Source organism: Lepisma saccharinum, chromosome 17 (genome assembly GCF_977018435.1).
Source record: "Lepisma saccharinum chromosome 17, izLepSacc3.1, whole genome shotgun sequence".
In the NCBI taxonomy this organism is placed as follows: Eukaryota; Metazoa; Arthropoda; class Insecta; order Zygentoma; family Lepismatidae; genus Lepisma; species Lepisma saccharinum.
Window position 1 is genome coordinate 24053855 of NC_139245.1, and position 27823 is coordinate 24081677.

Here is a 27823-nt window from a genome sequence, read left to right on the forward strand (position 1 = left end):
CCAGCGATTTTTTAATTTCTGGAATTTTCCCACCGACAGTGTAAAAGGTTTTTGCGATAGTGGTTCCCGCACCGTAAATCCCTAAATTACACATGCCTATGTAATTTACTTTGGCCTCACAGAGTTTCTCAGCGTCAGCAGTATATACATAGCTTACTCTACGGTAAATACTTGGTGATTCATTGGGGAAATATTCATCTTATAGAAAGGTCATCTAATAAATACGATTAACTCCATTTGAGTCTGCCAGTCTAAATAAACGAACTAATTTGTAATAAACTTCTTGAGATGAAAAAGTGAATGACGAATGATATATTTTCTGTACATATTATTAATACTAAAAAAAATCGGATAAAATTTACACCACACGTTGATCTTGAAACACATGTTTTTCTGTCAATATCATTCCGTGATGGATGTAAAAACATTCAAAATCAAAATTTTTCATGCCAGCATAAGATCTATTTGAAATTCATCTTAAACAAAACATAAAGTGATATTAGAATAGGGTTTTGATTCGTTGTAATGTTATAAGATGTATTCATTTTAATTTAAATGTTGGATTTATCAAATATACAACAGGACAGGAAATAATTTGGTGCAGAGATTTTTCATACAATTAAATAACTCTGCATTTTCAAAGAAATTATGTGATATGTCTAGAATGTAGGATGGTCGGCGTACGCACCAATCAAATATTTCGTTACATTGGATTATTGGCGAACGAGCTGAGCACAATGATTGGAGTAGTGTACGACAAAAGCAGGCTCTCGTAATGTGTGTTATGTTGTGCTTCAATTAATGAAATTTCGCTGAAAGCAGCATCTTTATTTGTAAGTAAAATTCCAGGTTGCAAAGAATGAATACTAAACAAGAGCACGAACATGCTTGCATCCCACAAGTTAGCTCTGGGTTGACTTCGTGGGAGGCAAAATACGAGGATGGCGTTGCATGGGAAAACGTATCCTGGGATATCCTTTTACAATTCACATTGAATATAGTCCAGTATAATGATGCTGTAATAAATTATGTGTGTTTTTATTGCCGTATATGTTCCCAGGCGGTAATAACATGATTTGAATTTACTCCTTTTGAATACATTCACTTGGATAGGACCTTTACTAAACCTATGTACTGACACTACTGCTGAATGTGTTGGATGCCTTGTCATTACATTATATGATTTGTAGAGAATTGCTGCAGTATAGACCGACAAAGTGTCGCAACGGGTGTGTCCCAATATTATATGCATGCTTACTTTTATTATGTGATATATTACATTGGCATTGATTCTTGAGGAGTGCACAATTTTCGCCAGACATACATGCTTCATAAACAGTACAAGAGAAAGGTGAAGGGGGGGTTACTTAATGCGGTAGTCGTATGAAAAATAATAGGAATTACACTATCTGCACTTCTTATATCAAAATTATAAGTATTTCTGAAATTAAATCAATGCAAAAGTTTCAAGCATACACCTTTCTAGCCACATTTACCCCCATGCTGCTTTTGTAGTTAGCATCAGCAAAATTGATATATCTTCGCCTGTGGAAGTAAACATTTGAGTTCGACTCTGTAATTTTGACTGAGGACAATGAAAGCCATGAGGTCAAGCAATGCCATATATATATCTCAAAAGGCTGGCACAAAAAAACTAAACCTTCAAACATCATTAGGCCATCATGAGAACATGATAGAAGCCATAAGGGTAAACATTGCAAATTGGAAAATGAATCTGTAGCATGATACTCATGAATAATACCTGATGGTGCTTGTCATGTATATAATTCAATTGAATACATATAAAACAAGTAAAGGTGTTCCTCAAGGTATTAACATATTGGAAGTTATTTTGTTTTAGAATATTTGATTTATTACCATCCATATGATCGTTAGTAGTATAAAATGTACAATGATATTAAACAGGTCAGTCTTAGAACTACTAAGTATCTAAAAACTATAAAATGTTTATGTTACATGTGAATAATAGTCACAATACCAATCAAGATGATAGTTACATTGCTATTACAAAAATAAAACATTCCCTTATAATTTGTACATGATGAAACAGGATAAGCGATTACAGAACTTGTTCAGGAGTTGTTTATGTATGTGTAGAAAATAGAAATAAATAGATCCTGTGTAGATATGATTCATATTTTTGATGAAAATCAGACATTATGATTTTTTACTTCCATGGAATATATTAGGTATTAATAATTTACCTATTTCTGTTTTAATTTTTTTTATTATAGCTGCTTATTTCTTGTGATACTTGTTATACATCTTTAAACCTTTATATCCTAGGGAACTTTGTGTTTAAGATTATTTTTTGCCAGACAAACACCTTTTGCAATTTTGATGGATTTTCACCAAAACTGAGACCAAATGATAACACTGGATGTATTGTCCAAAATGAACTGTTTTTAAATCATTTATAAATAAAACATTTCTTCAAATCCTCGCCATAAAACAATTTACTTATTTTTTTTTAGTTAAATTGTCTACATGTACATTCCATGATATGTTTTGATCAGTCCACACACCTAAAAATTTTGTATTGTTACACTCATTCACAGTTTCGTTATTTGGAATTACTGTTAAATTCTTAATTTTCTTGTTACGTGCAGGTCATGAGATGATATTCCATTATATTGCAGTAAAATTTAAAGCTATCATACCACAGAATAATGTGCTAAATGTTGGACACAAGAGGATCATATCCATTGTTTTCAAAGTTGAAAGAAGCAAACATACGTTATTTGGATTTGTTCTTACATGTGGAGACAAAACTCTTTTATCTTAAGAGACTTGCAGGAAGGCATTCCAGCATTATGTATGTGACATTTCACACACAAAATGTAAGGTTCTGGATATGATATTGGATTAAAATATTCATAATCAAGTGATTTCATGAAAAAGCCACATTAGCTCAGTTGTTAGAGCATCTGACTACCATGCGAGAGACCCAGGTTCGATGGGAGAGAACCGGGATTTTTTTCCACCTGTTCAAGTGGCTCTAGTGCCCACCCAGCATCATATAAGTGGATAACTTCATTTGTTTGTGAAGTGTATAGACTGCAGGTGCTAATATTTTTTTGTTGGTAAAATATACACATCACAAACATTTATACCTTAAGGATATTAAGACATTAATGATTTTCAGATTAATTCATTTTGCTATTTAAATGGATTAGTGGAATGCCCCGAATGATTGATTGATTTACTTTGCTTTTCTGCCACCATTGGCTAATCGCGAGGATGAGTGATGATATGAAGAAAGTAATAAATTGACACTCACAACAAATACCCCTGCCCAGGCCAGGATTCGAACCCAGGACCCCTGGCATCGTAGCATGCTGTGTGTTCCGAATGAGAAAAGAAGCAAGGAAACAAAATATGAGAATGATTATTGCCTGGGGTAATATAAAAAATCCTCATGAAAGTACAATAAAGACTTGAGAAAAATGAAGAAAAAAATAGCCAGAAGGAGACAAATACATTAGAATTTAAAAGGGGAAGAAAAATATATAGTTAAGTAGAACATATATTTTAACAGCAGTATCAATACCTCGTTGAAAAGCTAGCCCCCATGGCGGAGTGGTTAGCACATCGCGCTACAATGGCAAAGGCACCCAGGTTCGAATCCTGGCTGAACATGAATATTTGTGAGTGTCCATTCATCAATTTAATCATATCACTCATCCCAAGTTTGCAAATTTGCCAAAGGTGGCACAAAAAGGGAAGTAAAATAAAGCAATCAATTAAAACCTGATATAAAGAAATCCTGAAATTATATGGCTACAAGGTATGTATGGAGTGCCTTGTATATATACTAAATATATTTGCGAAACTGGACGGTGGACACCCAACACCTTTAAATGACATGAACAAATGAAGTGCGATGGAGAGAAAATAACAAAGTAGCATGTGAACGGGAAGAACGTAATTTGTATGGGGAATAAGTTAATATATGTAACAAAGAAATTTGCAGCAAGTGAAATTAATGAATTTCCAAAAAGTTAATAATGTTACGCTGGAAAAGACAAAGGGTTCAACTGCCTTAATAAGAACACACCGTGCCATAGAATCAGTACAAATAACAAACTGCAAGATATCGGAATGAATAATGAAGATATGATGTTGGGTACATTGTAGTAGATGCAGAAGAAAGGCATGTTAAAGTAATGTGTCAGTTGAACAGATTTGTCAAGAGATAGTACAACAAACCTTGTCAGCCATTGTGTAGAATAGGGTTTCCAGATGCCCTGTAATACACATGTACCCTATATAGTTAGTGTATAAAAGCTGGTTTTTACATTCCTAGTAAATCTGGTAAAGGAGAAATGCAGTATGTATCAGGTTGATTACCCTGATTGTAAATAATTATTGCAGACATAACGTGAAACTAGAGCTGAACCGATACCAGTTTGAACCAATTCCAATTCCCACCGATACTTGAAAATTGAAATAATTCAAAGTTGTTCAAAATATTGATCAAAACCTATCAATTATTCTACTCCAATTATACATATATCAATTTGCTAAGAAATTTGCTTGTAAATATTCAAGAATTACATCAGAATATTAAAATACATGTTATATGATCACAAAATCCATCTTTTCATGTGAAAATTGCGCAAAAGATTTTTTTTAAAAAAAGAATCAAATTTTGCATGTTTTCTAGAATAATTACACTCAGGTATAACCTATCTTGACAGTGACGTCAGCTGGGACCGCACTACAACTTGATGTATCACTCCGCGTCAAGCATGAAAAATTCTCTCAGTCACATTTGCATCTCAGAGTCCGCAGAGAAAGCACATACGAGGAGTGGAACGTTCTTGCGTGCAGCTGATCTTCATGCGGAGAAATGTCAACGCTTGGCGCTAACGAAATACGAACACGAACAGAGAAACAAATTACCTCCCACGTGACAAAGTTTAAAAATATATTTTGACTGAGAAACTAACGGATTTTTAGTGATTGGAATACGTGTAATAAACGAAGTACTGATATAAAGTAAACTTTGTTTTTACCAGTCTTCCACGAAAGCCACTATTGATGTAATTTATTCTTGAAGCATTGTTTGGTACATTCTCATTGCGAACAGAATGATACCTATTATCGATTATCCATGGTAATTACGCTGTTTGGTTCAGTTTGGGTAGAATGTCAACGAACCACGTCTCAAAATGCTTCTCAACGCCTTTTCTCGAACAAAACAGCAAATAAACACTTTCGACAAAACTATCTTCGCTTCCTACATACACAACAATGAACCTTATTTTTTTGCATCTAAGGTTGAACTCTGAGCCTAAAAGGTTTGATTGATTTGGTGTTTTAAGTCCACTTATGCACAGTAAGGCTAATCGGGACTGGACCTACAGTTTAAAGTGGGATCCAAACCACTATGTGCCTCCACCACTGAGCCTAGAAGGAAAGCATACCAATGTGACAGGCACGTATCTAGAAATACATTTTGGGGGGTCTGACCAAGTGTCTCAATAATAATAATATAATTAGAATAATTATATTCAATTAAAATACTATTAATTAAATATGTAAATTAATAATATTGCATTGTTATTATTACATGAATATGTAAGAAATTGTAAAAGAATAGATCCATAACATCATCTATTCATTATGTAATTTACATGTAGTTAAGATCGCCAAAATTTGTGTAAAAGCAACAGCCCTGGCATATTATCATAAGTAGTAGTGTGCATAAATCCTTGGAAGCCGTATGAGTCAAATTCCTTGCCTTTCAATAAGTTCAGCGGAAATATACAACCACTTCCACACAGTAAAACCATTTCTGTTTAGTTGTATATGAGGACTGGATGTGTTTCTCTGCACATTATATGTAAATCGTTGGAAATTATTTCTTATGCATATTATTGATACTCACACAAAGGGTGATTCATTCAGCAATGAAAAATATTCATGAAGATGTGTAACAAAAATGCATGTAATTATTTAGTAGATGACTCATTTGTTAATTTGTGTAATAGATTTGCCCACTGTAAAAGCATGTAAAAAATAAAATGGGCAATTGACACACACTGCTTGAATACTATCATAAGCTTGTAATATATGTCAAAATTGTCATATTTGCCCCACCCCCCTAAAAAATTATGGGCAGAATGGGTTAAGGGAGTCCTGCATTTCTACATCCATCCCATTATTTTTTTCTCTGAATATTTACTTGGAAGCATAATCATGCTCTTATGTGCCTATGTCAGCATCTTGAATGGATGGGTCAGGGCTGTTTCTCTCAGCATATTAATTAGGCTAAGCTTCATACAGTGTAAACCTTCATGTTTTGAGTAGGTTAGAATTGTTAGGTTTGAATACCTTACTATTCCTGCATGTGAAAATATGTTTCCCATGCTGGAAAAATATGCTTTATTCATTTGTGCAATATGCTTTCCACGAGATTGAACCTAACTTCCTGCACAGACACTATACTCGGTGTGCTGCCTTGATAGTCGATTTGATCACATTGAGTATTTGATTCATGATCCCAATGGATGTTCTAGGTTCAAGGACTGGCTATTCCTATCTTTTCATCCTAAAGTGACAGAACAACAATATCATTTTTATCCAAGTCTTGGAAATCAATGGATACTTGCTAGCTTGAAGTGAATGCTATATTCTTGCTGCATCATGAATGTAGAATGTTTTTTCCATCAAGCATGCTTCTGCATTTTGTGAATGACCAGTAGCTATTTCATTATAGTTAACTCTAGAATTGCTAATCATGTCATTGTCTTGTGCCTTTCTCTTGCATTAGAAGATTAACTTATATATTTGATTTCCTTAGATTATTCTAATTGCACTATGCTTTCCTAAACATTTTGCATCATTATACTTTTGGGGCATGTTTTGATTACAGCTCCCCCCTGTAATCCTTGTCCATTTATCTAAATCATCCTTTGGAAATCCTCAAAGTGATAAAATTACAGTAACCAACACCATGTGTTCATATTAACCTGCACGTTCAGTTTTGTATTTTGTACTTTCGTTATTTCACATTGCATTTCTGTCACTTTTGGCTAATTTCAACAATGGGGGTGAGTGTTGATTAGATCAAATTGTTGAAGAGGCACTCGCAAACACACTCATGCATATCCTCCCATTTCTAGCACTCCTTGCAGTGTACCAGTAAGTATTTATTTGAGTAGGTTAGGATTACTATGATGTACACGTTGTTTTCATGAAATGTTATCTATATCCTGTTATTAAATTATTGTTTAGTGCAACAATATTAGTAAAGTTTACATATACTGTGAAACCCTGATTTCTGCTCCTGAATTTTACATTTTTCCGCATTGTACATTCAGTATTTATGGTCCCAATATAGCAAAAATGTTACTAAATTTTCCCAGATTTTACATTTCAAGTTTTTTCACCTTAGTCTTCTGAAAAATAAAATTGAGGTTCTATAGAGCGACCACAACGAAAAGAACCTTCGACAAAAAGTCTCCATGCACTTTTCCCTTCCTCCATTCGCTTTGGCCATAAGAAAGCATGCTTCAATATGCTCCTCCCCTCCATGCAGGAGTACGGTGCACAGGAGTCGGGGTTCTCCACAGGTTTTTTTGCTTGTGGTTCCACTATACTGTATACTCCAGTTTTGGAAAGTTACTTTTTAAATCTAGCTGAGTTGCTGTGCTCCCCAGTGGTGCAGTGGCAACATTGTTCCCTTGCAATCAAGGGGTCCAGAGTTCAATACCAGGTGGGGCACATAGTGATATAGACAGGGCTCTAAAAATCCCAGTCGCCAGGTTGCCATGGCGACTAAAAAATTCAGCCTGGTGACTGTGATCTTTTGCTGTAATGTCGCCGTTCTTTTAAGTTTGCATGTACGAAATTTTGAAGATTCTAAGTTCAAATTGCAGTATAGCAAGTTAGCAAATAATTTTTTTGAAAAACTCAATATGCTGACAAAGGCAGAAATTTATTTTATTTTAAAACATAAACTAAACGTAACGTTTCAACCGTCTAGCAAGGTCTTCTTCAGACTCTGTGCCAAGTAAAGTCAATGGCAAAGATAATGGTAAGCAAATTGTCCACCGCTATTTTATTTACTTTTTTATTCTACATCCTGTGTTGTTTTAAGTAATGAAACTATGTTGGTTCGAAGCACACATTGTTCTTTGCATATTGAAGTTATTATTTCAATTCAGTGTCATCATATCGTGTAATTCAATCGTGTAATTCAGACCGAATGAAAATGGTGGTGGACAATTCGCCTACTGTTTCTTTTATCGTTGGGTGTACAGAAGACCTTGCTACAAGGTTGAAACGTTACGTTTAGTTTATGTTTTATAATAAAATAAATTTCTGCCTTGGTCAGCATATTGAGTTTTTCATATCATGGAAACAAGGCTTAATGGTGTTATGATTTTTTTATCAACGTTGTGAACATTTCATAGAATCAGTAATTATTCCTTACTCTTTTGTCCCCCAACCCCAAATTTTCTGCTTTCTCACATGATTTAGCAATGTTTTGAATACGGTGATGCTCAACTTCTTATAGTATGCACAATTGCCAGTAGGTGGTTTCCTGGCACCTGAATTTCAGAGCTGCTGCCTAGCTCTGATGAAGATTTTTCGAGCAGTGAATATAGATCCCACTTTAAACTGTAGGTCCTGTCCCAATTAGCCTTACCGTGCATGAAGTGAACTTAAAAAAACTTAGTTAAAGAAAGTTACTGTAAGTTTACCTGTATGATTACTTTATTCCATATAACTCTTAAGTGTGTGATACAGTGAAAGTAACTGTTACTTCCAAATACTGACACAGTATGTACATTGATGAAAGTTTCACATTGGTACAGCCCTGTTAAATACATGGTCATGGTTAGCCAATTAAAATGAGAGTAAATTCTCAATGGTCGTTTTAATAATCCACTTTTGTTTTCTGTTACAGTGCCAGTTGCGAATAACATGGCTACAATTCTCCAGAAGAATGGCATGAACACTCTGGCGAATGGAAACTTGAATCACGTTGATCACACGGAGGTAGGAGATGAGAAGAAGGATGAGACGGCTGACGAGGGGGAAGCTCTAGATCCCGCCGAGCCAGACTCCGATGCTCCTGAAATAGATATTGTAATTAACAATGTGGTTTGCAGCTTTAGTGTTAGATGCCACTTGAACCTACGACAAATAGCTTTAAATGGGGCCAATGTGGAATATAGGAGGGAAAATGGGGTATGTATTATCTCTGTTGGTTTGTGAATATATGCTTAACCGCTAGTAATTGCCGTTGTTATCCACACATGCTACAGGGGGTGGTAAATGGTCAGCAGTATCACAGTATCAGGTAAAGTTACTTTTCCATCTAGGTCTGTAAGTAGTAAGTAGGAGACAGTAAACCCCAATTTCGCAGTCTGGTTGCATGTTCACAGAAGAAAACGGATGGCATCAGTGTAGCAGTGTAGCCAGAAAGAAGTGATAGGTGACGGGCATCAACAAGAAAAGTTCTTTAGTCAGTATTTACTGCATGGTTCGTGCTAGGTGGAAGTAAAAGGATTGATTATTGGTTGGTTTGGTATAGTCTGGGGATATAGTGGCATGTGTGCCTGATATGTAGGACCTTTCTCATCGCCTGCGGGAGGAGTTGTCTGGGGATGCGAGTAATAAGTGGATAATAGCCACACGGAAACAAACCTTTCTTCAACCCAAAACTCTGGCCCACACCAACAGCCATAACACTGCCTTTCAGGACTTTCCATGTAGCTATTATGCACGTATTACCCTTGTTGAGTTTCGGGTTCTTTCAGTTCTTCGATTATCCAAGAAATGGAGTTAAGAATAAGACATAATTTGTAACACAAACAAAAGTGTATAATTCAGGAACACAGTAACAGAACAAGTACAACAACTTACATATTGGTATAAATGAAAGAAGTCTCGTCACGAAGAACGGCTATGATTTTGAGACATACATGAGAGAAGCAATACACAGACTGATAACTGACAACATTCAATAACCAGGTCTGGTGTTCACTGCTGATGCAGATCAAGTCTGGCGTATATGTTCAATTGGTATACGACAACCCTCATCCACAGACACCACCTTCCACAGGCGATGGGAAAGACCTACGTATCAGGCTTGCATGCCACTATACTCTCGGACTAAACTTAACACCCCCCCCCCTCTTTTCCTTCCCGAACTTCACCTAACACCAATCATGCAGTAAACACTCGCTAAAGAACTTTCCTCATTGACACCTGTCACCTATCACTTGTTGCATTGATGCCATCTGTTTTCTTCTGTATTTAGCAAGTGTTTACTCTCTCCTACTTACATATATTTATTTGGCTCTTTCTCCATTCTATTTTATATAATCAGGGTGTAACATAAATATATGTCAATACTTGGGGGACATATTCATCACATGCAGACGATGAAATAATGTTATATGAACATGGGTCCACAAATGCGTCATTGACACGTGAGAGCGCATTTTCGAAAACGCTGTACACTGTGCGAGGCGAAAGCGGTGTAGTGTGGAATGTCGAAAAAGCTGTCAGATACCACATACCCCACATCTGAACTGGCAGGAAACATGGTGGGAGACATTGGCATTCATTCCGGTTGAAATTTGGGGAGGGGGGAATTCGAGAAACACATCGTAGTCAGGAAACACTTCATTGACACGTTACAGTTCGTATGCCAAATACTACATAACACCCCATACCAGAACACACAGTCTGCATGTTATGTAGTAGACGTTCTGGTGAACCCTGGATGAACCTACGGAGGAGGGGAAGGTACAATGCATCAGTTTGACGGTTCACCACAAGTGGCACCCGTGTGAACAGGAAGACGTAGTAAGCTTGCCATGTGAATTACGTCAATGCTTGCCGGACCAGCATCAAGGAAGTACTGTCAGTTGTTGTGTGTTCATCACGGACATGGGTGCAGGTACAGTCAAATGCACAGGCATTCAAATGCAGAATTGGCTGATGCCAATTTCCTGTATGGGTTAGCATATGGCAATAGTAGTCGTGTCAGCATTTGTACCGTGAGAGATACCCAGAATGACAGTGCCCAGACAGGAGAATGTTTCAGGCAATACATCGTCGTCTGAGGGAACAAGGAACATTCATGCCTGCCACATGTGACAGGGGGAGGCTGAGGAGGATGAGGACGCCACAACTGGAGGAGGGGATTCTGCAAGCCGTTGAAGGCGAACTGAGTGTCAGCACAAGACAATTAGCAGCCAGACGTAATGTGAACCACATCACTGTCTGGAGAGTATTGCGTGACAACCGGTTGTACCCGTACCATGCCGATTTCCCCGCAGGAGTAGTGTTCTGTGAATGGTTTCACCAGCAATGTGCAAACCCTGCAACTGTGATGTTTACCGATGAGGCGGCCTTCCAACGTGACCAGATTGTGAATTTCTACAATCAACACATATGGGCTGACTCGAATCCGCATGCGATTGTGCAATCACGTCATCGACACCGGTTCGCCGTCAATGTGTGGGCTGGCATTGTGGGTGATTGCTTGGTGGGGCCCTATGTGTCCCCCCCCCCCCCCCCAAGGCTTAACAGACGGACATACAAAGCGTTCTTCCGGAACACCTTACCTGTGCAATTGGAACAAGTGCCACTTGATATACCACGACACATGTGCCTCATGCACGATGGAGCTGCTGCCCATTTCAGTGTGAATGTTCGTCGGTTTCTGCATCGACATTTCCGTGGTAGGTGGATCGGCAGTGGTGGACCAATTCTGTGGCCTCCACACTCTCCAGAACCCAACCCACTAGACTTTTTTTTGTGGGGGCATTTAAAGGCTTTTGTGTATGCAACACCGGAGCACGATGCTGAGAGTCTTCGTGTCTGTATTCTGGACGGATGCGATACGATACGGAATTCTCTCCAGGGATTCATGAGCACATTCGGGAGTGTATGCAACAGCGGGTTTCTGCATGTCTCCGTGCACATGGTGGACATTTTGAACATTTCTTGTGAACCTGTTTGTTTTTACTTACAGGTCTGGTATGGGATGTTGTGTAGTATGTAGCATACGAACTGTAACATGTCAATAAAGCGTTTCCTGACTACGATATGTTTCTCGAATCCCTCCCAATTTCACCCAGGGTCAATGCCAATGTCTCCCACATGTTTCTCGCCAGTTCAGATGTGGGGTATGTGGCATCTGACAGCGTTTTCGAAAATGCACTCTCACGCGTCAATGACTCATTTCTGGACCCATGTTCATATAACATTATTTCATCGTCTCATGTGAAGAATATGTCTCCCAAGTATTGACATATATTTATGTTACACCCTGTCTATATAAAGCAAAGAAGGAGAAAGGAAACACTCACCAGACAGTGGAAGAAATTTGAAATTTCGCAGACTCCTTCGCTGTATCTTCAGTGTTAGGCGAAAAAATGGAACCGGAAGTTAGAGACCTGCAGAGTTGCTAGGTCTTGATCGAAGAAGAAGTAGTGCGTAAAACTGAAAAAACACTGTTCTGTCACCAGGCTCATCGAAAACTGTGAGTGGTGGGGCAGGTGAAGATTGGGAAGGGGGGATGAGGTGGAATCCACACCCATGGCCCCCCTCAAGGCCTGACAGCTCCTATCAGAGCCATGTTTATTCCTGACAACCCCCGCATGCCCACCTACCTACTGCCCAAAATTCACAAACCTGGCAATTCTGGCAGACCCATTGTGTCCAGCCACAACTCACCTACCCAAAGAATCTCAGCCTTTGTTGACTTCCAGCCTCTTGTGAAAGCTCTGCCCTCCTACCTCCCTGACACCAACCACTTCCTCCAGAAAATACGCACCCTTCCACCATTCCCCTCAAACACCATCCTTGCCACCATCGACGTCACTTCCCTCTACACCAACATACCCCTCTCCCATGGCCTCCGCTCCATAGAATTCTACCTCAATAGCAGACCCAAACCTCACAACCCCATCACCAACTTCCTGACCCACCTAGCCTACCTTGTACACTTCTGTTCAGAGAAAGTGGCACACTTGTTTGAGTTGAAGTCCAGCTTCGTGTCTGGCAGTACAGTCGTAGTAAGTGTTCGGAAAGCAGCAGTGTTGCTTACTATCAAACATTTTAACCACATGCAGGGAATTTGGTGTCTCTCAGTCTCAAAGAAAAGGGCTAATGGAAAGATTGTAGCGTAAATATTAATTAACTGGACTGTCCACGTCTATAATCAAAGTAATGTAAATGTGAAAAATATATTTTAAGAAAATGCATTTTTGACGTTCGTGATGAAGTTGTTTTCACAATACGTTAGAATGCAAGGACCCCGGGTTCGAATTTGGCCTGGGCATGTGTGTTCTCTCTTTATCTTTGCGAGTAGCCGAAAATGGAAGAATAGCAACACAAAATAACAAAAAAGAAAAAGAAGAAAAAAACACAATTAGAATAAGCGAGATGGAAATAGTGCTGTTGTAATTCTGGAAAATGATGCAAAAGAAAGAAAATTTTTTTTTTTTTTTTTTTTGGAAACATTGTTATCCTAGTCCAGGAGAAGGCTTGAAGAATAAAATAACTCCTTCCCCTTACACTTTGGCACTGAATCGCAAAGTTGGCACTGAATATGCGATGGGAAAAATAATATAAATCCGAAAGGAAGAAGAGTATATGTCATACCCAGGGGGCACATGAGAGGAGGTACCCCCACATCAGTCATCCAGGCTATTAAAAATAAGTCAGTGGTTGTCTTCTCATTTAACTTTAACAGTAAATGGAATTTTTGTAAAATAAAAGTTCTTGGGTTTTACTTTTTTTTACTTTTATCTGAAAAGTGAAACCAGGATATCAAATAACAAAATTGCAATATTAAATTTTTATCCATGGTATTTAGGTAGAGTAAAGTCTAAATCATCATGAAAAACAAAAAACAGGTAAATATTTAGAAAATATTCTTTAAAAAACATCTATAACGTTGATTGTCATTTTACAAGCGAAAAACTCTGAAACTATACCTGAGGTACAGATACATTTTTATAGATGTATATAATTAGCATATCTGAATTATTTTTATTTATCAAATATAGGGTTACTTAGCTGCATATTGAATATGAAAGTAAAATAATTAGTGTTTTTATAAACTGCAAAACTGACCTTTTTGAAGTACCCTGCATCCTTGTCCCGTGCATCACGCAAAATAGCAACTTTTTCTTCTGGACCAGGAATTATTTGTAGAAAAACATTCCCACACTAAAATATTCTTTCAATATACTGCATAACGAACTGGACATGCAATTATTACAGTTCCATACAAGCCATTGCACCAGTGCAAATAGTTTGTGTGTCCCGTGCATCACACTTCAAAACATAACATCTTGAAACTTGAACTGTCCTCTGGAATTAACTAGGAGAGGAAGCATAATTTTTTTTTTACAAGTTGCCTGATTGGGTACAATAACTTATCAGTCTTCAAAGTCCATTTCCAGTGGTTGGTATCACCAGCCTTCACCATTACGGATATATCATATTCATCAGCAACCTTTCTCATAACTTCACCTGGATAGTGTTCGTCATAATATCTTACTCTGACCCAGTCACATATGCTATTGTTTGCATTCGCATTCACATAAATTTCTAATTCAGTAGTTACAGCATTCTCAAGGATATATAAACTTCTACCTGGAATAGCTTTTGTGGTATGCACTGATTTGATGCCTGCAATTGGCTGAACATCATCCCAAGTTCTCTCTTGTGAAATTGCTTCTTCATTTATCAAATAACTTTAGTTTTTGGCATGAAGTTTCTAATTAGTTATGAAAATCTGAAGCAGTCTCTACAATTTACACAGATTTACTTTTACTTATTACATGAGTATGAACAAGTTATTACTATACGCTTGTCTGCCAATTACATCCACTACTCCCTTCCCATGTGCAAAATACTTCCAGACGAATGTTTTTCTGTATTTACGACAAAGTTATTGTACAAAAAGGGTCATGAATCTATTTTTGAATTCTGATGATGGTCCATCCGACCGTATAACTTCATCAATATTGGGGATGATCTCTGGTTTTGCTTCATACAGAGCACCAACATAGCAAGGAACAGTATTTTCCCCCTTAAAGCTTGTATGTGAGTGCACAAGAAATGTCTGACATTCACCCTGGAATGTTGAAGCAGCTGTGAACAATGTTACACTTTCTGTGCTCCAGAGTACAGGATCCAGGAATTTCGTCCTATGCAGTTATCTGCAATACCATTATGCAGAATTAAATAACATAGTCAGTGGTGCCGATTAACAATTATTATGTTGTCAAGTTGGCTACATTATGAAAGTCTTTCTTGAACATTGGTTTTCCTTAAGTGCTGCGAAACTTAAATAATAGAAACGCTGTTAAGCCTTGTCTCCATGTTAATAAAACATTAAAATTATGACCAAGGCAAACTTATATAGTATAAAAAATATATTTGTCAGCATTTTAATGTTTTATTAAATAAGAGAGTGTAATGGCTGTTTTATTCTCTGCTTCTTACTGTGTTATTCACCATGTCTTTCCAATATTAAGGAAAAAGTGCATGATGACTATGTATGACAATGTTGTATTTGTATTTTTGTTACTTAGTGTTTCTTTTCTGTGATGATGAAAATGAGTGCTAATAGAAAGATTAACATATTATCTGAAAAAAAAATACAGTATGCCATATTTCCATGTGTATCGCAAAACTTATTACATGAATTATAACTCACCAATTACTTTGACACATCTCACAGATGTTCTTTCTCCGCAGATGGTAACAATGAAGTTGCGGAAACCACTTACAACTGCATCAATTTGGTCATCAGGAAAAATCACCTGCACAGGAGCGACTAGTGAAGATCAAGCCAAAATAGCTGCAAGGAAATTTGCAAGGTGTTTACAGAAGCTAGGCTTTAACACCAGATTCAACAACTTTAGAGTTGTAAATGTTTTAGGAACCTGTTCGATGCCTTTTGCGATAAAAATTACACCATTTTCAATGCGGCATAGGGAAAATGCCAGGTAAGCCCTTAAAAAATATTAACTTTTGATCGTAGTCCCATTCCTTTTTTGCCAACATTGTTTTTACCAGGCTATACAATGTAAGCCACTACTGATATAATCACAAAGAGTGCTGAGATTAGCCCATTAATCCGTTGGTATTGATTAATAACCTACAATATTTATGTATTGGTATGTTAATTTGCCAATAATTTTACTGAATCAGTACTTCTGAGGTAAATAAGGTAAAGATCCATGTGCCATTAATGTAGGCCCCCACAATTCCCAGGGTTTATCATCCAGGTACCTATTTATTAGAGAGTGAACCCCAGAGCCACGTTCATATTGGGACAAGGTGAGAGAAATTCCAATCTTATATCACCCACTCAGATCGAACCTGAGTCTCCCGCATGGCAGCCGGATACCCTACCGACTCTATCACCATGACTGAATCAGTACTTCTAAGAATATTTATGATTCTATACAACCCCAATTATATATTTTTGGATTCTATATTTTCCAGCATTGTAAATTTTTAGCGAAAGGCACCTGAAGAACATATCACTGACATGTAATGAATATACAGAACATTCCCTGACATTTGCTACAAGACTCAGCGGCAAGCGGCCCGGCATCAGCATTTGTCTTTCCCGGTGAACGGGTCCGCGACAGTCGCAAGGGTCAGCTATTAAAATTACAGTTTTCATATTGTGTACTAACCTTGACTACAGAAGGTGTTGAAAATGACATCCCTCTGCCGCAACACATTCCTGTCATCTCCGAAGGAAATTGACATTTACTCGTGCAAGTTCGTCTACTGTAATTCTCCCGATTTCTCATACAATACTCTCTTTTAACTCACGGATGATGTGCGGATTGTCTTTGTATACTTTATTTTTTTAAATTTCCCCATTTTTCTTTCCACTTTTATTCAGAACTGACCCTGTTACTCTAAACTTTTTACGAGGTTTAATATAGTGGTCCTATGTGGAACGGGAACACCAGGAAATTTTGTTGCAAAACGTTGCACTACTCCACAATTCTTCTTTACGAAGTAACACTGGACAAGATAAATCCTTTGTTGTAATGTAAACTTTTGTGGTGCCATATTAAGCCACAATGTTGAACACGGACACGACACAACACAACTTCCGAGGGAGGATTATACTGGCGTCAGTCTGCAACGTCAACAGAAAGGGAAAGAGAGCGAAAAAAACAGACTGTAGTGTGCAAGTGTCACGGACCCGTTCACCGGGAAAGACAAGCACTGATGCCGGGCCGCTTGCCGCCGAGTCTCGTAGTGAATGTCAGGGAATGCTCTGTATAAAAACCTAGGCCTATATGTTTTGAGAAAAGTTTTAGCCAGTCATAAAATATACTTTATCAATTCCTTATGCTGTCTGTTAGTTACAGCGGAAATACTATGCGAATAAAATAATTTGTGCAGTCCCCTCCTTTTCTACCACAAGTGGCCAATTTTAATGTTTAGCTGAAATTGTCGAACTGACATTCGCAAAGAAACACCCAGGCCAGTACACTCATGGGGAACCCATGTTGGTGAGGTCGAAGTGACAAGCGATACACTACATACCTCTTGGCAGTGATATGCTGCTTTGTTGCATGGGTTGCACTCGGACCAGATCATTTTTATATAGGTTGCATGGTATCACCACAGTCGCACATGTGCAATCAATGACTCTTGTGTACCAAAACTCTAGATAAGAAGCTAACTGGCAGTGAAATATTTTGAACCTGAAATAAGAATCAATATGTACAGTGTTTAAGAATTTAAATAGAATGTTCTTTTGGCTGTATCATTTTTGCTTGTGCACGTATCGGCTGGAATATATCTTTGTACAATTCTTGAAGTGAAGGAGATGTTATCCGCCCCAGTTGTGTCATTGTCACCGTGTTAAACCATTGGTGCATCCCCCAGCTAACATTTTCCACTTAAGGTGCTGCCATGAATGCTACATTGGGATGTGACTGTGTGTGTCAACTAGACAGTCAACATGGAGCCACACTACTGCTTAAGCTCTTTGCTTTATCCAGACTGTTGATGTGAAACTCCAAACTTCGCATGTTGCCTGCCACTTGCTACTTGTTCTTTGTCACATGTCACTTCAGTGTGAAATATCTCCAGGTTAACCGTTAAACATGCTTGGCCACTGATGTGGCAGATGTTCTGTGTGTGCATCCTCGGTTACATGGAAAAGTAGCTGTAGCCAAGATCAGTTCATTGCCACCACGGATCTTGTCTTTGTCAACACTTGCAATAGCTCTTGTGATGTCTCGTTTCAGATCCTGTTCATTTACAGGAATACAGGAAGTGGATCAGTGAAACTCTTGACTATGAAATATACCAACTAAGAAAAATGGGGGAGGCAGCACAGGGTGTTAGATCTAGACTTCCTTGTGGCCAGTGAGGGAGTAACACGTTCTTCCACCTGACAAGTGAACGTCTTGTTTAACTGGTCATGTGACACTACTGATAGTGCCGACAGTGAAGGCAACTGCAGTGGTATCTCCTAATCTTTTTACGCATATTTTTTTCATGTATCAAACACTCATCATGAAATGTCAGTAGTTTGTGTCAAGTGCACTTCATGCTCAAATAGGCTAAGCAGGACTGGGCCAACAGCTTAAAGTGAAGTCCAAACCACTGTCCAACATGCTTTCACCAGGGTTTGAACCCGGGAGCCCTTGTGTTATCAATACACCATTGGGGAGGCCCATCATGCAATGAAGTACACACACAGATCCATTGCCAGCTAGATTAGACTGTGATATACACTAGACTGTGAGTGGCTTAATGCCTTAACTGTGTACCCTTGTTTCTTTTCATTTTGTAATATCTATTTGATACAAGAGAAAAATGATATATAAAAGATGTGCCAAAAGTACGATTAAAATACAGTAAATGTTTTTAAATCCTCAGTCTCTATTGTAAATTAAGTAGTGTCAACTTTCACTGTTGTTATTTCATTATCCATATAAATATGGAAGCAAATTTTGTGTAGATGTTTATAAATACATTTCTATAGACAAAGTTTAAAATCCATCCATGTCATCTGATTGTATACATCTATCGAAGGGGTGAATGTGTTATTTAAATTGCGAATGAAATGAGGCATAAGATGATTTTCCTGTGTCAATAAAAGTCGCATGCATTTAACGTGTTAAATGAGTTGTGGTAACTGGCTGTCCCATAAGTGCTTCCGTGAGTTTCATTATGCTGTCCCAAAATTCTCATTCCGTGCATTTCGTGCAAGAATGAGATTCACCAAACACACAGGCCAGGAGGCTGGTTTGTTAGCTGAGAATCATCTGCTGCATGCAGACAACGCATATGGTGATGGATTCAAACTGCACTAGTTAGGAATATGTATTATAATATTAACAGAAAGTGATATATGAAACAACATGCACAAGATGAGTATGCCTTAACCGTTCTTAGAATGTGATTAAAATGAGTAACAGAGTCCACATTATAGTTTATTTTTGCCATAAGGATATTCCTTCCCTGGATGCCATGTGGAAACTTTCTCTAAAGCCTGCGCTTTTGCCTAGAGTGTCCCGTAAGTCTGTAAAATAACGGGTTTCACCAGATTCACGAGCCTAGTTATTTTTGTTGAATGCGTTAGTTTCATGAAGACTTTTGGAACGCACCCAGTGTCTGTTTATAGAAATATTAGCTTCTGGAAAAAGTGTTTTTTTAAATTTTCTAGACACCTAGAACTAATAGTTGAACTTAAGATTCCATTTGACCTTGGACTAGGATCATTTATGGCATTTTCAAAACAGAAATATTTTTTTAAAGAACAGTCTCTACTTTTGAATAATCCTGCTTATAGTTCAAAATATATGTCTACTTGGAATTCCTCATAGGCCATTCGGGGTAAAGTTTATGATGATTGCATCCACAGTTTCCTATATTCTTGCAATAGAAATAAGGTTTACAGCACCTCAAGACTATTGCACTCTGTCCCAGGAGTCTGTGGAGCAATTGACCGAAAACAAGTCTTGTGTGCAAGAAGTGACTCGAGAGGGCTCGACCAATGAGCACATGGGGGGGAAGGGAGTTGCATGGAGGGAACAACAAGGCTTCAGCCATCAGCTGTCCGCAACAACGTGCATTGCTTTGCTTCACCCACTCGCTTTCTCCCCTTCTCTATCATTATGCACAGCATGGATCCACAGACTTCTGGGATGGAACGCCGAACAGATCTAATTCTTGAAAATTTGGTCGTTCTGTCTGTGTTTTTAAAATAGAAAAATGATTTTAGTTATATGTGAGGGAGCCAAGCAGTAGGATTAATTCCTTGTGTGTAAGAAAGTAACGGATTGGCTTGCTATTTTGTATTGACAACCATGTTCAATTTTAGCTATGAACCAGAGCTTCACCCAGGAGTCACATACAAATTGAAAGAACCAAAGGCGACGCTGAAAATATTTTCCACAGGCAGTGTCACTGTAACAGGTATGTAGGTTTCATGTATCAAATATAATAGAATGGATAACAACACATTCCTCAAAAGGTGATATGATATATGATACATATATAAATAGCATTTTTGTCAATCTTGTGTCCCCCAATTTTTTTTAAAGTCTGGACTACTGAATAGAATAGAATGATCACTGAAACAATCTTAAATTGATTTTTTTCACCTGGAATATTTATTTGACAAGATCCAATACGTTAATTTAAAATGAGTTATTTAATGCACAAAAAATATATATTGTAGGTTTCAATGCTGTGTGTTCTTTTATTGTCAGTATTGAATTTTGATAAATTCGTTGCAAATGTTCATTCTGACACCAACTTTAGGAAATGAATAATCTTAGAGTTATTGACGTCAATATCTTCTGTTTATGTTTTTCACATTGCATTATTTTCATCCCATTTTTAGTTACCTTCTATCTTCTTATGCTAACAATTGTCAATAAACTGAAAATTCTGGAAATAGCCTGTATCATGAACATAAAGTCTGACCAATGATTATCTTGGTGTGCAGTCATTAACAAATCTTTGCAGAATGCATGAGGACGTGTAGGGCATCTTATTCAATAAATACTTTTTTTTTATTGCCCTCTTTTTGTTCCTTTTGGCAACTTTTTTCTGTCTTACAGATAATAATTGTATCAATTTCTTGAGCATGAAAAACTAAATATGCTGACCAAGGCAGTAATTTATTTTATTAAAAACAAAAACTAAACGTAACGTTTCAACCTTCTAGCAAGGTCTTCTTCAGACTCTGTATCAAGTAGTTATCAGTTATCAGTTAGTTTTTCATAATCATGGAAACAAGGCTTAATGGTGTTATTCTTGAGCAGAATATCCATTCTGTATAGCACACTTCCTGATCCTTGCAACTTTTCTCTTATTTAACGGTTGTTAAATTGTTGTGAAATCTGCCCAATATAGTAGACTCTTGTTTGGACCTTCATTAAATTTTTGTGATAATCCCTTAAAAAAAAACTACTTTTACTTTTATTTAGTAATGTGAATCTGTGTGCATTTCAAGAATTTTGATATTTCCCCTAATAATGTTTCAAAAGATATTTTCTCTTGTTGCTCAATGCCCAGTAATGTGTTTATTTAATTTCTCTCAAATATATCAGAACATTTTAATCACCATTGTTTTAACATGTTTGTATCAAGCCTCCATCATGAAGTGATCATTGTAATGATTATGTCTACAAGGCATGGACAGTTTCGTTATGTGTGTGCCAAATTTTCCATTTGTCATTCATCCTTATCACGATATACCCACGAGGTAGAACAGCAATGTCATAGAGTTGTTTTGTTTACTTTATTTTCATATAGGCTAATCAGGACTGGACCTACAGTTTAAAGTTCTAACCACTATGCAATGTGCCTCCACAAGGGCTTGAACTTGGAACCCATTCTACAAGGACTTGGTTGACAATCCCTGTTTTGTTTACAGAGAGATCACATCTCATTCATATCCCTGAAACAATCCTGGTCCGTGCTTGAAGTGTAATGTGCAAAAGAACTACAGATGGAGATCAGCTGGACCTACCAATTGTGATCTGGAAGTGATATATTCTAATGAAATCCATTATGCCCAAATGTTATCATAATGGATATTTTTTTTAAAAAAATGCAGAATGTTTGCTGAATTATGCAAACTAGGTGTTCACTTTGGCTGAACCCACTTTGTTTTGCATGCAAACCTTGGTGATTGAATTTGTGCCTCAACATGGAATAAATTCATGACCAATTCACTACAAAGCAAGAGCTGTAAATATTACCTGCACTCTGAATGAGTGGGTAGTTTCACTGTGGGTAGTGCCACTATAAGAGATTGTGGTTGGATGTGCAGTAGGTAATAAATATGTAAGGAAGATGTTTGTTTAAGTGTCCTTTCAAAATTTCTATTGTCCACAGAACATGGCAAACTTGAAATTATATACGCAAGTATCAGATATCTTAATACACTCTGCAGCAAAATGATGGATTTGCATTACTGCGAAGCTGCACGCCCACAGCTACTTGCTTGCATATTCAGTGCTCAAAGTGGTAATATTTCTATGTGCTGTGAATGCTGGGTCTAACCTTGGTAATAAGAGGGAGAGAGAGTGCTGCAGCAAGAGCTTTTTGCTCGAGCAACCAATAGTTTGCAGGAACTATGCTAGATAGCATACGAAATTGAGAGCTCTTCACTTGCCATGACGACGTGAACGAAAAATGCTCAACCGGGTAAAACGAGCGACATACTCTCGATGCCCAGTAGTACATGTTTAACTGTCATTTGTCTGTGGCAGTGGGCTCTCAAATATGGATCGTGAAGTGAAAGATGCAGGGAAAGTGAACATAGTTATCATCTCCAAATGTAGTTTTGTCTATTTTACCAATACACAGTGATATATGAAAATGAAATAGATAATTGTGGGCTGAAACTGCCAGGATGGATATTTTACAATAATTGTCACATTAAAATGTTTTGATTGTATATGCTCAAGGGTGCGAGGCTCGAATGATTACGAGTGAGTAAAAGTGGTCTCATGCAAAACTCTAGTGGAGAGATGTTTGTTTTATTGATTCACCTAATCTGTAGGTGCATGTGATCTAAGGCAAAAAGTCATGTTCTCTTGGGACAGTGTGTGTTGCAAGAACCTTTCAGACACAATAAACTCCATAAGTATATAATAAAAATGTATCATTGTAATGATACCATGTCATGTGTAGCATTAGAATATCTAACATGCTGAATTTTTTTTAAAAATAGGAAATGATAGGTGAAGTACTTTTGATGAGTGATGTTTGATAGAAGAGCTGTTACTTTTGATGAGTGATGTTTGAAAGAAGATCTGTTAAGGTTTCAAACCTGTAGCAAGGACAACTTAAAATATAACCATGCACTTTTTACTATTTCATTAGTTCCGTTGATAATTGTCCTGGTTATGTACACATTTTTCTATTCATAACTGCATTCAAACTTGATTTTTATTGAAGAAAAAGCTTTTAAATTTTATTTTTCTAATTACATACACAGTTTTGTCATTAGCAAGCATGCTGATCTATTCTGAACAAAACAAGGTATCTTTTGTGACTACTATCATTAGTTTCAGGTTGTAAGGGACTGGGTTGTGTTTTGTCCTTATATGTGCTGATAGCCCTTTACAGAATCTGCTATGGGGAAGGAGATTTTAGTTCTTCTAGAGACAAGTGTTGATTTTAGTTACAATAAGGGCTAGGTCCCATATAATGTGATGAGTGTAAGTGTTGACGCACCCAAAAAATTGATTTCAATCCATCAATCATTCAGATTTTGCTCTGAGGACAACCTCGACAGTGAGGCTAATACGTACCTTAGAAAGCAGCCCACCATCTAAGGGTATTTCCGCAGTCACTAAGGGTTCCATGCATATGCTGAGTCTACTCTATTGTTTTACCAAACTAAACAATCTGTCTGCTCTCAGCACTTTTTACAAATCTTTTGTTTCACCAAAAATTGAATACTGCTCTCTGATCTGGTCTATGGCACGCCCTCAAACTTAGACTAAATTCCATCCTAAATTTCTTTCTGGCCATTGTTCGACACCGAATTCCGTCCACACAACATTTGGAAAAGACCATCCTTCTGCAAATGTTAAATATCCATCCTCCTCACGAGAAACATAGACTGGCAGACCATATATTCCTGCATAAATTAGTGAATGGCAACATCAGAAATGACTGCCTTCTCCAGGAAATTCACTTTCGAGTGCCTGCCCGCTCGACAAGGAGCACTTAACGTTTCGCTTCTCAGAAGCCGAGTGACTGATCCAGCATTCTGTTCCATAGTCTGCCTAGCCAATATAATAATCTAACAAGTCAGAGATTTTTGAAAATTCGGCACGTTTTAGAAGAATGTTAACTAAAAGTATGTACGTTTCTTAACCACATGTAATTTTATATTGTTATTATTTTTGTCGTTATGTTCTGTTGTTAATACGTTCTAATGTAAAATGGCTAATGCTGTATTTGGAATCTTCTGTTATACATGTGTATCTACCAATTTTAGTTCACGTGTGTTTCTCTCCTCAGCTCCTCGTGTCGCAGATGTGCAGGCTGCTATAGAACACATATTTCCTCTAGTCTATGAATTTAGGAAAGAGCCTTCAGAACTGGACAAAGGTGCTGCTCCCAGTGCAAATTTAACGAGACATGGTGTTAAACGAAAGCTAGAACATATTGAAGTTGAGGATGAGGAAGAATGTTGTGAAGAAGATTATGATAGTGAAGAAAGTTTGGATTGATCATCTTGTACTTCTTTAACATATTTTGTGTGAGGGAGCATGCGAGAGAAAGTATGAGTGAAAGAAAAAACTGTTTTTCGATGCGAAAGATATTAAAAAAAGTGTGAAATTTCCCAGATGTCTGCAAGAACAAACATGTGTGTAGTGTGTAAGTGTGCTCTGTGTTGAGAGTGGTGTACTGCCATTGCTGTATGTGTAGCATGAGAAAAAGGTTCTGAAAGAAACTTAAGTATTAAAAGCAGATAAAATACCATGTTGACGAATAGACTGAAGCAACAATTTGAAGTTTGCACTTTTGTTCTACATAAGAACGAAACAAACCCACCTGTTTTTATTACTATTATTATTCTATTGTTGCATTCTAGTGAGTACGTTTAATTTTTTTTTTTAAGTGCGTTTGTTTCCTTTTTTGGTAGACCATTTCGTGGCAGATGTCGTTGAAAAGGCCTATAAAATACTCGTTTCTATATTAAGTATGTGATTGTTGGTCACATGTTCCAGCAAGGAAATTATTTATTTGATGAGTTTTGTACTGTGCTGCTGTAGGAGAGTATGTGAAAAATTATAGGTGGAATAACAGAGCTTATAGTGGGATGTTTTTGTAAACAATGAATCACAAAGTCTGAATATTTGCTGTGCCTATCTAGAAAAGTAAGAAATAAAAGTAAGAGACTTGTCCTTACCAAGTTCTTGTGGTTTGGGGGAGAAAAATCCTATTAAAGTTTCACAGTAATAAAGATTGAAATCTGTATGACACTTGGTTGCCCCATGTTGACAGTCTTCCTGCACCCCCTTCTATTTTGCTAATTTGTTTTTTACCTCCTTTGACTTAGTTGTGTAAATTGTGTTAAGGAGGTGATTGTATGTCAGACATGATGATGAAAATTCATTAGGAATAATAAAATTGTATAAATTGGATCTGCTCATTTTGTATTGGTTGAATTAATTAAAGTTTTGTCAGTTCATTTCACAAGTAAATGTGGTTCCATGTCAATTTTTGAACAGTCTCACATTAATCAAGCAAATATAATAAACTACAATTGTGTCTTTTTGAAGTCATGGAGATGTTCACAGTCAGCCAGATGAATTAATGATAAATATATGTAATCTTTGTTTATATTACTGAGGTTTATATTTTCACTTCCTGGCTTCATTCTATGTATAATTTTAGTACAAAGTAAACTCATACATGTAATGTAATGATTGTTGTTGGAAAAAATGCAATGTTATGTGATATAATGTAGAATGAATTTTACTATCTCTGAAGTAGGATCAGACACTTTAATACGTATGTAGTTTACTGGTAGTGCTGAATATCGCAGCCTGTGTTTTCTTGACTAGAAAAACAAATTTTCATAACAGAATTGACTTTTAACTCGTGCTGAACATAATTGTCAAGTTCACAGTGAATATTGAACTGCCTAAGTCAATGGTCCAGATCTGATTTTGTCATTTTACAGTTGACTTATTGTTGATCACTGACAATTAAATTAGTCTGATTGTTTGTTAGCTTATCTGACATTTCACCTACTGAAGCAATACGAATATGGAAAGCTATAGGAAAGTTGTAGATCTATGAGTTAATTAAGAATGAACAATTAGAACACATTAAAATCTATTATTATATGTATGACAAAACATTTCCCCAATGTTATTTATAGATACCGTTGATTATATTTTGTTAGAATGAAAGAAACAGGAATTCATTTGTGAAAAGCAGAGGTCTGACCAGGAATCCATAAGGTTCAACTTCTTGTTCAATATGCATTTTTTCATACAATAGAATACAGGTAGCACCGTAATTTAATATAATTTGTGGGGAAATTCACCATTATTTAAAAAAAATATATGTAATACTACCGTTAATATCAGATGTTACTAACTTAGCATGAAAATTAGGGACGTGAAGTGGAAAAGTGTAGGAAGACTGAAAGAAATTCCGGGTGAATACTAGCATTTCATGAGCCTGCTGTCTCAATACTTCCAACTGCAATATGGTGTTTTTTAAGGTGTTTTGTTTGTGAATGGTGGAGGGAATGTTTTTAGAGACCAGGGGACCTGTGAGATTGATTTTTATGCACATGTAGTATCTTTGAGTCGTCATCTTTTAGCTGAAGTGCTCTTCTAGTTTTTTAAAGTGGTGATTTCTCTGGTTGGAGTAAAAATTTTCTGTCCTGAGGCTTCTAGAAATAAATTTGCCTCTTCTGTTGCACTGCAGTTGTAATTAATAATTAATAGGATTTTCTTTGAGGCAATGAACTTGGTAGAGGATAACATAAGTGCAAAGGGAAAAATAATATGTTGATATTTGTGAATAAGAGTCTCATGTTAATTTTTTGCCAGTTTTCACCTCTATTTGTTTGTTTTTTTTGTATCTAAGTCATTGCATAAATTGAGGATTGAATGAATTGTGTTTTTTTTTTTTTTGCCAAATCATGGGATCAAAAACTGTGATGAGGGAAAAATTAGTGGTGCCTGGAAGCATTTCTCAAAGCATATCCCAGGCATTAAATAATAGCAGGAGGCTTTCTGTTTTGATCTGATGCAAATAACTGTGGGGCGTTTTCTTTTTCACTCCTGGTTTTATCGTTCCTTTCGATTTCCCCCACATCCTCAGTCATTCCAGAAGATAAAAACCTCCTGCAAGCAGGGATTATATTGAGATAAGTGCTTGATACTATGTTTAAATAGATACCATGTTTTTCAGTATATGAAACTTGCATATTTTATTGTTACCCAAGCATCATGTGTGTTTTTGTATAGATTATTACAGATAACATAGATTTCTGTGTTGAGTATGTTTGCAAAAAAAAAATTGTCGTTTTTGCACCCCCTCCTCCTGTTTCTTGAAAACACCACAGATAAATCTCTGTGTTCATATACAAGAAAAAGTGTGATTCCTTGTATTTTTCAAATGTATTATATATTATATGTTAAAAAAGAACCTGAACAATCTTATTTAATACTTTTGTAGATTTAAGTTATTACAGCCAGGTAAACCACAGACACTATCCTGTGATGGCAATAAACTATGTTTTTCATATTACCAAACAGAGTTG

At 36.9% G+C, this 27823-nt stretch overlaps 1 protein-coding gene across 1 annotated transcript; it reads left to right on the plus strand.

The window, feature by feature from the left end:
• The first annotated feature begins 697 nt into the window (after nt 1-697).
• Trf2 (TATA box binding protein-related factor 2) lies at nt 698-27823 on the plus strand. Its single transcript, XM_083139157.1, has 5 exons — nt 698-833; nt 8942-9225; nt 15769-16019; nt 20384-20478; nt 24553-27823. Exons 2-5 carry the CDS (start codon nt 8959-8961, stop codon nt 24762-24764), a joined length of 825 nt encoding a protein of 274 aa, XP_082995283.1. The 5' UTR covers nt 698-833; nt 8942-8958; the 3' UTR covers nt 24765-27823.

What these genes read in the sequence shown, in the direction of transcription:
- Trf2 (XM_083139157.1), top strand. Translation starts at nt 8,959, where the DNA reads ATGGCTACAATTCTCCAGAAGAATGGCATGAACACTCTGGCGAATGGA. An exon ending in AATATAGGAGGGAAAATGGG is followed by an intron (nt 9,226 to 15,768) that starts GTATGTATTATC and finishes CTTTCTCCGCAG; the next exon opens with ATGGTAACAATGAAGTTGCG. An exon ending in CGGCATAGGGAAAATGCCAG is followed by an intron (nt 16,020 to 20,383) that starts GTAAGCCCTTAA and finishes GTTCAATTTTAG; the next exon opens with CTATGAACCAGAGCTTCACC.